Raw genomic sequence first — 14,274 nt, 5'->3', positions numbered from 1 at the left:
AACAGTGGGCTCTTATCACACAGACATTTCACTAATACAGCTTGTGGCACCCTTCCCTGTCAGATGGAGAACTCATTGCCTGCCCTATGCTTTGACCACTACTCACTTCTGAGTCCTGGTCACGCCTTTACAGAGTAATCTCAGTAGGGATGGGCACCATGCCCAAAATGACTGCTCGAGATGCCATGAGACTGTGGAGTTTAGACTGTATTCTTCTGTCTCCTGTTTCCTTTATCTCCATAATGCAGGCAGCCGTCTCAGGTACCTGAAATGTTTTTGCTTGGCTTTCACTTGTAACATTTAGGTCAGAGGAAGAGAGAAATGAGTAGCCTTGAAATGAGAACACTTTAAATAGATACTTTTCCCATTATAGATCCACTGTGTTTTCCCAGAAAAGGAGTAAGGACTTAGGCTGCAGACAAGACAATGCAATATCATACTATTCACATCATATTTAATAATGCTCTAGTACCATTCAATATAAATAAATAACCATTAAAAAGTACTTTCTTGACATTCTCTTTTGTTCATCAATAGTATTTTCTGCAACAGGAAAGGTTAGTAATATTCACTGGTTGGTGAGTTGGATGAATCTCAGAGAACATGAATATCAGGTACTAATATGCTAGTAAAAACCAGGCGCTGGGATGCCTTCTCTTGTTTAAACACTCCAGGCTTGATCTGTGGCTTCCCCTCCTTACTGCACTCACTTCCCCTGAAGCCTGTAACCCTGATAGCTGCTTCTGTCCTGGGCTCCCCTGCTCTGTGGGCAAACAGCCATCTTAACTTGTGGTGCCTGTTACTCACTCAGCCTTATCTGATATGCCTTGGCCAGCAGCAGTCCTGGCTGTCCTCAGGCTGCTCCACAGGGAAAAGAGTATTTGTGCTGAACAGGTCCATCTGTCTGCTAGCCTGGAATGTCAGCTGTCCAGACAAGGTCTCAGTTCTGTACAACATAGTGACTGACAGAACTTTTTGATTCACAGAAGGTCTGCTCTACAGGGCCAGGCTGGGGCAAGAATGGAGATGGTGCAATAGGGCTGGTCTTGAGAGCCAACTCTGACCAAGACTGAACTGACAGTCTTGTACATACAGGAAGAGTAATTTTGCTTTGTTGTAAGGTTGTAGAGAGAACAACTCTAAAAATATTGTGTGGTGGGATCTGTTGCAATGGGAATAGATCCTTGCTACAAACACTCACTGTCAGTGCCTAAACCCTATGTAAGACCTGTGTGAGGTTAAAGGCCAGAGAATTAATCACCACATCTCCTGTTCATACGGGCAGTAACTTTGCCCATCTCAGAGGAGAAAATGGAGGATCATAAATCAACTCCTTTATTCCCTTGCTCTTACTCATTCACTGAAACCACAAAGAAGGGAACTTAATCTTGGGTTAATGCAGGGTAGAAACCCTGGAGCCCTGGTGGCAGGATGGGCTGGCAAAGTCCCCTCCAGTGCAAGCCCTGCTACCTTCTGCAGAGGGCAGAACAAAAAGCTCTGACAAATGCAGAGTGAAAAGCATTCTGTGGATGCTGGACTTTTTTCATGCTATGCAGTGCCAGTAAGCTCTGTAAGGACCTTTCTACAGTCCAGAGAATACATTGCTTTCCCACCCCATTCAGTATTTTCTTCACTCTGAGACAGCTGGCAGGGTGACCTTGTACTGCTGGTGTGTTTATCCAGACAGGCCCTGGCCTTAGCCTCACTAAATACCGTCTCCATTTCTCTAGTTGTTACCTATTCTTTGATTTCTTCTGTCTCTCTCTCTCTGAAAGGAGGCATCTCATCCCCTGTGCCTCTCCCATACTTTGGTCCCCTCCTATAGCAGGATGTGTGGCTGCTCCTTCTCCACTGAGGGAATATGGACCAACTCCCTCTCTCATGTACCCTTCAAAGAGCCCCCTTCATGGAGGCTTCCTGAGAGCCCATGGGGACTGTCTGCTAAGGCAGTCCTTTGCTCATGTTTTTACTTCAGTGTGATTGCTTGGGAGGCAGAAACTTAGTACCACCCACGTTTGTTGCATAAAAGAACTGTAATTTCCTTCGCTGTACTGCCCCCCTTGCTGTGTTTCTGATTATTTTGCCAGTTTAAGATACCATTGTAAAGAAACCCCAGGGAGCACAGAACATATGACATTCATCGGTGAACACTAAGCTCTACTGTTCTGAGGCAAGGAGGAAAATATTCTTTCTTCATAAATATGTCATGTGACCTAAGCTAAAAACCAAAACTAAACAAGGAATATGCAGAGAAGAATTCTAGTATAAATAAATCAACAAATAAATAAGTTTCCTGCTAGCCCTGAATTCCTTGGGCAGGGGATGACTCAGTTGCTTATAACTTTCTCCCAGCTGTGAAATCCTTGATGTATTTTGAATGCCTTAAGCCTTGTTTCTCATAGCCTGAGTGAAGAAGGTTTTTAGGATCTGCTCAGAGGGGTTTCTGGGTCATTCAAGGAATCTTCCTGGAAAAGTCACAGCGACACCACTCCCCACGCACACATATGGTACCAACACTTGTGCTTTTAATCCAGTGCATCCTTCCTTCGGTCCTCATTTGCACCTCCTGTTTTGTAGGCTGCCTCCCACCTGGCTGTCTTCCTGTTTTATTGAAGGAAAGGGAAACCCTTCCACATGACACTGACTCCTCTCTCTTCACAGCACCACACAAAGTTCAGCTGGAAAACCTTGCCACATTTGTTGTCATGTGTGTGCTCAAGATAGGTTTTCTGATGATGTCTCCACATTCCTTGATGTTCTCACAGCAGATGAGTGCAGGCTGAGGGTTCCTCTTCTCTGAGCACTTCTTGCCCACCTCCCTCTCTGGAGGTCTTGGAAGCAAGTCCATGCACATGATTTGAGGCTCCTGGAGCACCTGATGGTGCTGCAGCTGGCTTCCAGGCCTTGAACATGTTCAAGTCTGCCCATCTTTCCCCTGCTTTCTGCTCTCTGCAGCAAGACACAGAGGCATGGCCTCTGAGGTACAGTACCTGCACGTCTCCCAAAGCAGGAGAGGAACTTCATCCAGAGGGGTCTGTGCCTGGGGATCTCAGATGGCATTTTCCAAAACAACCTTAAGCAGGGACAGTTCAAGATCTGAGCTGAGGGATAGGCACCACATCCCTTCTGAACTCCCAAACCCCAAATGAGGTTTGTCAGCACAGCTTCCTCTCCAACACTGAAGGCTGGTCTGTGTACATATCAGAGTGCATCCCTCAGAGGGACAGACTCTCATGCCAGCTTTGCTTTAAAGCTGTTTTGAGAGCACACCAGCCTCAGGCCAAAAAGTCCACGTTTGTGCTTTAGTGACAACTACTGTCCTTTAATTACTGCAGTTTGCAGTTGCTGGACTGAAGCTCAGGTTTTGCAAAATGCCAGGAGAGACCTTTGGAAAACCTGCACCCATCCTGGATTTCAGCCTCTGTGCTGGCACAGCAGAGAATGAAGATCACATCTAGTAAGTTTTAACAAATGGTTAACAAACAGGGCCCAGAGGGGAAGGGAAGCACTCCTCTCCTAGGTGGGGAGGATCTCAGGGCATCACCTAAGCTCTGTCCTTCCTTATTACCACCACTTTGGGCAATGGGGGCTGTTTGGAGTGGTGACATTTCGGGGTGTTTGTCATCCTCCAGCAGTGGAGCAGAGCGCTGGGCAGGACAGGCAGGGTGCAGAGTTGCTATGGTTGCTGATGAGCTTTCAGGACAATCACAGCCCTCTGCCTCTGTCAAAACAAACACAAAGCGAGGTAAGAAGGTGTAAATACAACATGGCTATCCCCCCTGGCTCAGGCAAACACCTTGCAGGCATCAGTGAACAGGTTCCTCAACCACATTGTGCATGGCTTTGGGCAGGGATATGGCTGAAGAGCTGCTTGTTCTATCTGTCCTAGAGTCTTAGCTGGGAGATTTTATTTACGAATTAGAAAAAGTTTCTGACAGGTTTTTTTTTGTCTGCATTTAAAGTCATTATTTTAACTTCTTTGATAATTTTTTTAAAGAAAGAATAGGAAGATGAGATCTCTATTCAGTCTGTCTGGAAGCTGTGAAATGCAGATGAACCTTCTCTATTTCCAAATTTCACAATAGCAGGAGTCCTATGCTAACCTGAGCACACTCTTCTCTTTTGGATGCCTGTAAATAAAAATTAGCAATAATAATAGGTAGTTTTTAAAACACCAGTCTTCTGTGATAGTTTTCAGGACTTTAAGAAAGAAAAATATGAAGTAAAATTAATCTCCATCTCCTCAGGAGGCAAAGCCTGTGTTTCAAAGGTGTTTCAATACAGTTGGCAGGGATGTATGCTGTGATAGCTTTGGGCTGCTCTGTGGCAAGCAGCCATGCAAGTGGTCCAATTAGAGATTAGGGGAGTAGCAAATCCCACACCAGGCAATGCCTGCCTGACTCATATCTGCAGGATTTAAAGGGAAGGAGGGCTCTGGGAGGTCTTGGACTTAACTGGCTTGATCTGATCCTCAAGGAGGACTAATTGCCAGGAGGGAAAGGTGGAAACATTCTTCCTATTGTGTCTAAGAACAGAAGATCCTCAGGGGAGTAATTTTGCCTCTTTTTTTTCTCAGCACTGGCTTACCTAGATCATGTCTATCAATGTTCAGAAGCTCAGCAGCCTTGATAGTATGAACTTCCAATACACAAGCCTTCAGCAGAGATCTCAATTTAATTTTTTAAGAAATGCAATCTAACGATTTTGCTTGATTGTCATTGATTGTCAAGCAATTTACCTTGCATATGTCTCCTGGAGTAGATGCCACCTGCTACCTTGACATGTCAGAGCAGCTGCCCCACATGACAGACAGTGGTGCAGAAGGGACTGTGGTCAAACTGACTGCTAATGCAAGTGCAAAGATCCTTAAAAATCTGCGTGGCTTATCCAGCCAACAGTCTGATTGAAACCATTGGAGAGGATGGCTTGGATTAAGGTGCAAGTCCTGCTGGTGAGTCAGTGGCAGTGTCTTGATCTTTTAAGCTGGTTGCTTTCCTTTCCCACAACAAATCACTCATGGGAAGCCATTCTCACGAGACTCCATAACTGGTTCATTACATTTCTTATGGAGGATGGCTGAGTGCTTGGCCAGGGAAAGAGGTGAGGACAAAAGAGCCCATCCATAAACAGCACATTTGTGAAAACATTACAACCACACTGTGCATCTCCAATGGAGCAGTCAGCCCCTCCTCCAGCAAGGAGGGTCTAATCTATCGGAGTTTTTATAGGTCTGCTCATCCTGTACAAAGTAAGTGATTCCTCCATTGCAGTTAATTGGTCTGTGAGTCCTTATGAGCTGAGTTTGGGCAATCATAGCTTTAGGCAACTGCAGACTCAGATGGGTGAGTGTGCAAAATGAGCCTGTTGTTGCTAGTTGATCTCACAAAAGCACTGGTGCAAAGAGGAGCTGCTGCCTAAACACAGGTATCTTGCATCATTTATGAGTTTCTACGATATCTGTAATATTAATTGAAAACTGTCAGAAATGGTACAGGGTTTGTGCCCTGTAGGAGGTACAGGTAGGCTACCCCAGGGTCCCTATGGTGGCACCATGTGTCTGTCTTTAGATAACTGACTCCAGTGCCTTCCATCTGCTGCTGGATGTGCAGGTACTGGGATTGCTTTGCTCTGTTTGTGTGGTTGTCACTCAGAGATGATGAAGTGCTGTGGCAATGCTGAGTGCAGCTACTAGTGATGGACACAGGAGATCAGTGCGGGAGTTTAAATGCTCATGGCTGCCTGTATAAAATCTGTCAGTTTTATTTCCACTGGTAGAGCTGAGCTGAGGTGTATATTGGGGTCAAAACTTAAAGCACTCCTGGAATGTCTTCCAAAGTAGGATAAATAATTCAGCATCCTGTGTCCTGACACAGTTATGACTGATTTCAGAAAGAGCTGGGTACTCCAAAATTGAGATAGTTTTTATTATTTTTGGACTTTTGGGGCAGGAATCTGCCATTAACATCAGAGGGCATGGCATCTGGACGCTTCTTCATCATCATTCTCTTTCTAAGAACACATCAGTGATCTCTGGCACATTCCTGCCTCACCCATGGTGGTTGCCACAACCCCCCATCCTGCTGTTGAACCTGGCTCTGTGAACTGCAAAGGCACTCTTTAGTGCATTCTCTGTCTCTCCTCAGCAGCAGATGTTCTCCTGGGAGCATTGGTACCCAGCACCTCAAACTGAGACAGTCTGTGTAGGCTGTGCTTTGCTGGTTCCTGTTCTGAGGTGCTCTGAGCATTCCATCAGCCTTTCCTTGCTGCACCCACACCACAGCTGTTCCTTCAGGATGAAAGCTGAAGGGGGATGCAAGAAACACTGCACAGGTGGCAGGGCTGTTGGGACAAAAGGTTGCCTGCAGGAGTGTGATCTCCTTCCTGTAGGAATGCTGTAGGACAATTCCCACACCAAAGGGAGTTTGCAGCTGGATGAAAGAGTCCAGGGGCAAGGAGTTTGGCTTGTCATTAATACTGAGTGAAACTGGGAAATTCTGCTGTCACTTTTCTCTCTGTCAGGCAAAGCTCCCATATGGTCTGCAAGGAGGCTTGAATGAGCAAGAAATACAGAGCATACGTGCATAAAGATGAGAATCTACTTCTTGTCCAAAGGGTGACATGGTGAATTACCAGAGCAGTCACATAGGCAGTTTTTGAGGAAATAATAGCAGAAATAAGGAATCAGGTACAGATTATATGCCTTGCTAAAACCAATAAAGGCAAAGATACTCACACCCTGGAGCTGGCTCTCTGCTTACACTTCTACTCTGGGGTCTGTAAACCCACGCTTGCCTTCATTAACCAGAGTGGGCCTCTCAGTTCTTGTGTGCCAGACCAACACCTAGAGGTAAGCACAAAGAGTTCAGGGCATTCTGAATAGCATGGAAACTATGAGCATGGAAACTATGTGAGCCTCACTGGTGAAAAGTAAGGCTCACAGCTGTTTGAAGCAAGTGATTGGAAGGGGTTCATCCTGGGAGACACTTTACAGGCACATGAAAAAGTGACAAGGAGGAGGGATCATTCTAAAGCAAAATTCCAGACTCAACCCTCTGCCAATCCTCCTGGATTTTGGAGAAGTAATCTGGGCACAAATTGTACATCTGAGCTTCTTTATTAACACAGAATGCCTAGCACTGCTCCTTCGCTCTCTCTGAGCTTCACATCTGTGAAAAATTTAGCAGGCTTTGTCCATCTGTCTGTCCCAGCATCATTTGGCACTGACATGTGCCAGCACATGGCAGGCAGAATGGAAGGTGGAAGAGTGTGGCAGGAGGCTGTAAAAGCAGCCAGGACCCTGCAAGGAGACTGTATCTTTGAGATTTCTTGTACTACTCACCTTTGTGCAGTTAGCTGCTTTGGGCTCCAGCCCATCCATAGTCACCAAATCCTTCAGCAGACTCGTTTCCTGGTACCCTCCTTTAACTCCCTCCAGCTTGAAACTGGCGTGAGGCTTCTCCAAAATCAACTTGATGCTGATGGCAAATCCGGCCATGTCAATAGCGAAGGGACGATTCGGGTCAAAGACGGTTTTCCAGCCCACCACCTTCCCTGCTGGGCTCACTTTTGGGGATTCATATCGCAGCCCCCCAACGAAAGCCACCGGCCAGACCGAGACCCGCCTCGTGTAGCGCATCTGTGTGCCAGAAAGAGACAGTGCCGTGAGAATTCAACCCCGCCACGTTTGTCCCAGCCCGTCAGTGCTCCACGCTCTGCTTTCATTGGCACCTGTCCTCCCCCACGGACTTCCTACACAATCACATTGCTCTCGGCAGCACAAGCTCTAGTGCACCTGAGCTGCTGCTTGAACAGCTACAGCTTCCACAGGCACAAGGCAAATTCTTAGCACAGCAAACTCACTGCTTTTCTGTGCCCACATTCACTCCTGCAGAAGAATGAAAACCTCTGGTTTTCTCATCCCATTTGAACTTTTACCTTTTTGTTATGGTCGAATTTTATCAATTTTGTAAATGCCAAATACTACTTTTATCAAGCCTCTAGCTCTGTATTACCAGCTCCATGCACTCCAGCTTCACACTCATGCAAGTAATCACCCTGACTGATTCATCTTTGTCCTCATCTATTCCAATTTATCCCCCTACCTCCTGCCTTGTTTTTCCATCCGTGGCTACTGCCTAGAAGTGTGGGGGTTTATTGAAATTGTCAGAAAGGATCTGGAAGTAAGTAGAAAAGGATGACCTTAACAGAGACCTAACAACTCTGAAGACTGGAAATATGTTGTGATGCATAATTCTGTTCTTCAAGTGGCTTAGTACAGTTTGGCTTAAATTGGTGACAAGACAGTTTACTGGATTTTTGCAAATTTACAATAGGCTTGGCATCTCTACAAAAGCCAGGTCTCCAGCAGAAGTCTGGGCAAGCCTCAGTGATCCCAGAGGCACAGCCCTGTTGTGGTGGCTGGGACTTGGAGAACTGAAGGGCAGCCAAGGAATAAAGGTGGATAGAAAGTCAGACAACTCTTCCATCATCCCCTAACCATCACACCCCTACAACAGTGCAGATTTACACCTTGCCAGAAGTTTGTCTTTGGTGCTTATTTAAATTAGGTCAGCTCTCCCTGAGGAGAGGTATAAATTCTAAGGTACACATCCTGTGGTCCCTGGCAAGAAGAACTCTAGCTGAGGCAATGATGTTTGAGTGGCTGTTCACATCCACAGCCTATAGCAGGGCAAATATGTTCTTTGCCCTTTCAGCTTGCATCTGCCCTATACCCAGCTGCCACTGCATGCAGAATGGGTGAGGCCTTTGCAAGTGCAACTGGGCTTAAGAGGCTCTGCAGCTCGATCCTGTTTTTCTGTCCCATGGAATTTTATGTCTCTTACCTCCTCAAAGAGCTCCAGGCTGTAGGTGTTATCATCATCAGCAAAATAGACTACGCCTTCTGGAGGTGCGGTGTTGCTGAAGCTGTCCCTCAGCCAGTGCAGCCCCAGGTTCCTCTGCAGTGTCCCTCTTGGGGTGTGGGATGGGATCCAGGACAGACCCAGCTTCAGGCTCTTGGGTGTCTCCACATTGAGGTGGGTGAAGTTGAGCCCAGCCTTCTCCAGCAGGTTGGATACAAGGTTGGTCCTCCGTGGAGAGTCCTCCACTACCACCCAGTGCAGGTTCTGCACGTGGAGGAAGGTGTTGGCCAGACGGGTCAGCTCAGCTTTTTGCACTGGCCGGGTGTAGGTAGGGGTGATAACAAAGATGGTTGGCAGGGTGTCTGACCATGGGGGAGGCCTGGAGTACACATAATTCTGGATGATTTTAGGTGTTGCCCCTATGCTTTGCTGCTGCCGAGTGCATGATGGGAAGACTTCTTCTCTCAGTGCAGATGTACCGTTAAGGAGAGCTTTAGAGGTCACGTTCTCATCTGTCTCTTCTAGGACAAAACAAAGGAAGAAAGAGGAAAAAAGCCATGACAGAGGACTAATGACTATCAGGCTGCCTCCTGCCTCTGTACAGAGTTAGTACTGCATCCTCTCTCCAAAGCCAGGTACATGTTTAACATGCTCTTAACAACAGTTTATATTCCTGCAAACTCCAAGGGGGCCTGCGGGCAGGTCTTTGTTTAACCCTCCCCATGAGAGAGCATCCCTGCTGAGAAGTCATCACAGCCACCAGCACACTGATAGGAGAAGTTTTGTACTTACTTCTCAGCAGGCTGAGGTAGTGGGTGGTTGGGTACTGGTGCCACAAGGTTAGGAGAAGAGCCCATGGCAAGGCAATCAGGAGCGTGGTAAGAAGGTTACGTCTCCTCAGCATGCTGCAGGGAGCTTCCAATGCCCAGGCATCTCTCTACCTCTCAGAAAAGAGAAAAGAGTAAGGCCTTCAAAATACAAGTCACCAAAAATACAGGGAGGCATGACAAATGTTTGGCCCTGGCCCACCAAAGTGTTGTGTGAGTTTACAAGGAGCTTCATTAACGCTTCAGGTCCAAACCATTATCCAACTTGACCAACTCTGGTGCAACTGAATAGAAGCTTTTAGCTATTTCTGTTGCTCTAAAGAACCTCCCACTATTCCATGATGAAACCACTGTCCTTGAGTTAGGGTTGTTCGTGTTGCTGATTCTGAAGCTGGAGAGGACTGCTACTTGCCCCCTCTTTGAGACTTGTACTTGTTCCTGAGCTTTGTTGTATCATTTAATTTGCTTCTTTTGTGCAACTTTTTAGAACTGTGTGCAAAATTTGTGTGCCTGAATATTCAACTGGACAAAACAGTCAGATGTCAGGCATCCTCTAGATAGCCAGTGCCTCTTAACACTTCTGCAGTGTTAATTCATCCTCCTTAGGCAGATGCATTGAGGCAATCAGGCATGCATTCTATCATCTACTAAGCGTTCCATGAAATCCCTGCCTTGGTCATTCCACAGTGCTGGTGATGCCTGCTGAATGTTTAATTATCCCTTATCCCTTTCTGCTTCTGGTTTGCAGTGTTTGGCCATTGCAGCATTTTGTTGAAATCACAGACTTTGGCGTACCCACCAGGCAGTACCAGGTCCTCCTGCACTCCTAGGCTGAAGGCATTTTGAGGGAAGGGAGTGATGGCATCATGCTGATACAAAAGATTGAAAGGAGGTTCAAACTGGTTGGCTCTAAATTCCTGCTCGGCCAGGGATTTTTAGTGTACTGAAGGCCAGTCAGCTAAAACCAAGCTTCTCAAAGGGATACAGGCACATTTTGTCCAAAAGCAATTCCTTGCCCAGGATTTGGATCCAGCAGCTCCTCATCTGTCCAGAGTGGAAGGATTATCTTGCTTCAGCCTTAGAGAGTTGTGTAAAAAGAAATATGACAACTGGTCTAAAAGGGCTCTGCTGTGACAGCAGCCACAGGGTACTCCTGAAAGATATTAGGAGATGCTAATCTAAATTTATACTCTGGGACCTCTTAAAATGTGTCTTTAATTGTTTCTCTGACATTTTACCTTGGTGTCCTGAAAAAAACAAGGAATATGCAGTTGCAGGGTTTGTCAGTGCCCTACCACCAATAACTGTCAATCCTATTTCAGCCACATCTGACAGAAGACTAGCATGTCCCAGCAACTCCTCTGGTGGGCAAGTGGATGTTCATAAGCCCTATTAAGGAAATTACTGCAACACAAGCTCATTCCTTGTTCAACACCAATGATGGAGCAGTTCCTTAGGGAAACATATTCCCACTGACTGCTCCCCAAGCCAACCATTAGCGGTACAAATATCTAATGTTTCTTACCTCCTCACTCAGGAAACACCATGGTGCTCATTTCACTACTTTCAAGCTACAAAAAGCTGATGAAGAAGTGGACCACGGAAGCTGCATGGCCAGGGGTACACAGGAGCATTTTGGTGATTGTGAGCAGGAGCCTTGTGCAAGCAAACATGCTGGCTCTGCTTACCTTCATTGCTTTTTGGTGACTGGATCTGGGGCAGGTACAAGAACGTCCTTCAAGCTTTAGTTCCAAAGGCATAGGTATTTGGTAAGCTACAGATCCAGGCCAGACACAGGGCAGGATGTTACTCACACCAGAGACTACTTTCCCTAGAGGAAATCTTTTCTCTTACCAGCATAGCAGCACAGAGTAAAAGCTTCCCATCACTCATGGCTGTGAGAACGAACAGAGCCACAAAAGAAATCCAAGGATTGCTATTAAAAACTACAGATACCTAGGCCCACCCAGGCCCTCACTCAGGGTCATCACAGCTCCTCGCTTTCTCTAGGATGCTTGCAAATACAAATGTCCCTGCAATGAAGTTTCTATGCATCATCCCTGCTACTGCTGCAAACTCAGGTTGCTTCTGGAGGAAAAGAGAGGAGGAGGCAGACGTGACAGCTGTGTTACCAATAGAGCACAGAGGAGAGTGGATGAGACTTGGAAGACTTTTATACAAATTCCTTTTCTAGTTCTTTCTCATTCTCCCTCTTCCAGCCTGACCTGTTCATGCTTCCCAAACTGCAAACAAGTGAAGATGCTGCCTCTGTGTGCAACTTCCCTGGTGTTCCTGCTCATTTATTTCTGCATGCATCTTCTCTCTATTGCTTCCAAAGCAAGCAAGGCTGAACAAGTTAAACCCTGCATAAAGCCCCAGGTAATTTGTGAACCTCACAGAGGAGCTGACTTCAACCCCATTTCAAAAAATCTCTTGAAATATTTTATTTTCTCTTTAAAATGTTACCTTGTCTCCCCCACTGTCTCCCCTTGCATCCATCATGCATACTCTTCTCTGTTGCTTTATATCTTTCACCCGCCTTTTCTCAGTCCTTCAGAGTCTCTTTTCTTCCCTGTTTCCAGGACTACAGAAATCCCCTGGCTTACTAATAATTTTAGCCTTTGTCTTCTGTCCTTACCCACACAAAGGCCCTTTACATTATCTTAATGTCCACCCCTCATGGAATATTTCCCACAAAGTGGTCCATTAAAGCATCAGTCCATCCTTCTGAAAACACAGCATCAAAATCCAGTCACATATGGATGCCTCTAGGTAGCTTGCTGATGGCCCCAGTGGGGCTTACAGAGGTTTACTGCCCATATTTTTACCTACTTTTTATAATTAAAACCAAAGTCTCCTAAGTGGCTTGGATTAATTGCATGCCTGCTGGCAAACATTGCAGTGTGTATTCTTGGCACAATCAGCTACCTTCCTTCTATCTTTAACCCCTCTTGGAGTAGATCCTGTTAAATGAGATTCAAGATCAGAAGAAAATTTTGTGATTATCTAAACCCATCTCTTGCGTTCATCTGGTAATTCCTGGATTTAAGCTGTAGAGGGCAGGGACTATCTCTTAATGTGCTTGTACAGTCCGGCACTGATCCCAACGGGAGCCTTTGGATGTGATTGCAATACAAATATTATTGATTGTACTCTCTTGCTGGCTCTTCTCCTCCCTTGCTATTTCTCCTGTCCTGCCTATTCTGCGTTCTCTTTCCTTTTTTCTTTTTCCCTAGTGTCTCCTGCAGCCCTTGTTTGTGTTACACACCCTTAACAACATTAGCTGAATGTTTGATGGATGCCTTCAATATGCTGCCTGTAGCCTTCTTGAGCTGTTTTCCAATTACACATCCCTCTTCTTAATTTCATCCATCAATCTTCTGCTCTCCATTAAAAAATAAACAAACACACAGAGCACAAAGCTGAGTATGATAGGGACAAAATGTTTCTCATACTACTCTGGCTTCATGCTGCTTTGTCAGACTTCTCAGCTCCTGGGATGCAACACCACTCAGTCTCCATTTAAGCTCCTCTTCTGACACAGGGGGCATTATTTGAAAGGATTCAAGAGAAAAAAATGAGAGAAGCACACTGGGGGAAGAGCTGGATTCCCTGGAATGATGCTGAAGAGAAACAAGATCTGGCTGAGGCACAGACCATCACATGTGACCAATCTCTTAATCTGTTACTGACTAATTACCAACAGGGTACAAATTGTTACAGGCAGGACAACCCAGATATTGAGAGAGGGATAAGAGTTCCAGGCTACAAAATGACCCAGGGAATGACTTTCTCCCTGAGCTGCAGAGTGAAGGGACATGCTGGGTGAATGGCAGAAGGGTGAAAGTTAGGGAGAGATGCAGCCGACTGGTATAAGGCTGATGCATTCCAGTGCCTCTGATTTTCCAGCCCTATTCTCAACAGCCCTGTTGAGAAGCTGCTCAATTTACATCCTTTTTGATAGCTCAGGAATGGTTAGGATCACACGGGCTCTGGTAGCTCTCTGAGGTTTTGGTTCTGCCCTCTGCCTTCCTGATCCAGAATGAGAACCACTCATTCTCATCCAGAATGAGAACTACCAAACCAAACTCTTTGAAAAGTTTACTCTGCAAGAGATGATTTTCCAGCCTCTGGTTCAGGGCAGCTGTCCTGTTTGAGCCAGGCTTACAAGACTCTGAATGCTGGACCAACCCCAGGTCCAGGACCGTACAGCTCTAGTCAGAGACACAGGCTCTAAAGATCCTCACCTTCCCAGAGGGACAAATTTCACAGTTCAAACTGTCCCTTGGGAGCATCCTGCCATCCAGTGTAAGGATTTTCTAGGCAAGCGCCCAAAGCAAACTACTCTCAGGTAAGGGAGCCAAAAGTTTCAAGACACACTCCCTAATCTTGGTTTAAGCCATGTTTTCAAGCCTGCTGTTCTGTGTGTACCCTGGGAGGAGACAGGTGTGGAGAGGGGAGGAGTCAGGGGTGTGAGGAGCAGGGCTGGAGCAGAGCTGCAGGTAGCTGCGGATGACTCTTAATTTCCCACACCAAAGCTGTCAGCAAGGTTTTTGGTTTGTTTTGCCTGCATTTTGCTGCCTCTC

General features: G+C 46.2%; 1 protein-coding gene across 2 annotated transcripts in view; it reads right to left on the bottom strand.

Moving 5' to 3' along the window:
• Nucleotides 1-437: 437 nt before the first annotated feature.
• Nucleotides 438-14,274, bottom strand: part of LOC110480705 (galactosylgalactosylxylosylprotein 3-beta-glucuronosyltransferase 1) — a 28,059-nt gene continuing 14,222 nt past the window's right edge. Inside the window, exons 2-6 of one of the 2 annotated variants that reach the window (XM_021548845.4) lie at nucleotides 9,654-9,798; nucleotides 8,844-9,382; nucleotides 7,340-7,636; nucleotides 6,734-6,841; nucleotides 438-3,721 (exon numbers count right to left, since the gene is read on the bottom strand). In XM_021548845.4, the coding sequence (XP_021404520.3) occupies nucleotides 6,755-6,841; nucleotides 7,340-7,636; nucleotides 8,844-9,382; nucleotides 9,654-9,765 (1,035 nt within the window). In that variant the 5' untranslated portion in view covers nucleotides 9,766-9,798 and the 3' untranslated portion in view covers nucleotides 438-3,721; nucleotides 6,734-6,754. Of the gene's footprint in view, nucleotides 3,722-6,733; nucleotides 6,842-7,339; nucleotides 7,637-8,843; nucleotides 9,383-9,653; nucleotides 9,803-14,274 lie in introns of both variants that reach the window. The other variant, XM_021548843.4, reaches the window with a different exon arrangement.

This window comes from Lonchura striata, chromosome 1 (genome assembly GCF_050655825.1).
Source record: "Lonchura striata isolate lonStrDom1 chromosome 1, ASM5065582v1, whole genome shotgun sequence".
NCBI lineage: Eukaryota > Metazoa > Chordata > Aves > Passeriformes > Estrildidae > Lonchura > Lonchura striata.
Note: the sequence above shows the minus strand (reverse complement) of the source record. Positions and strands in the feature narration are given on the sequence as shown.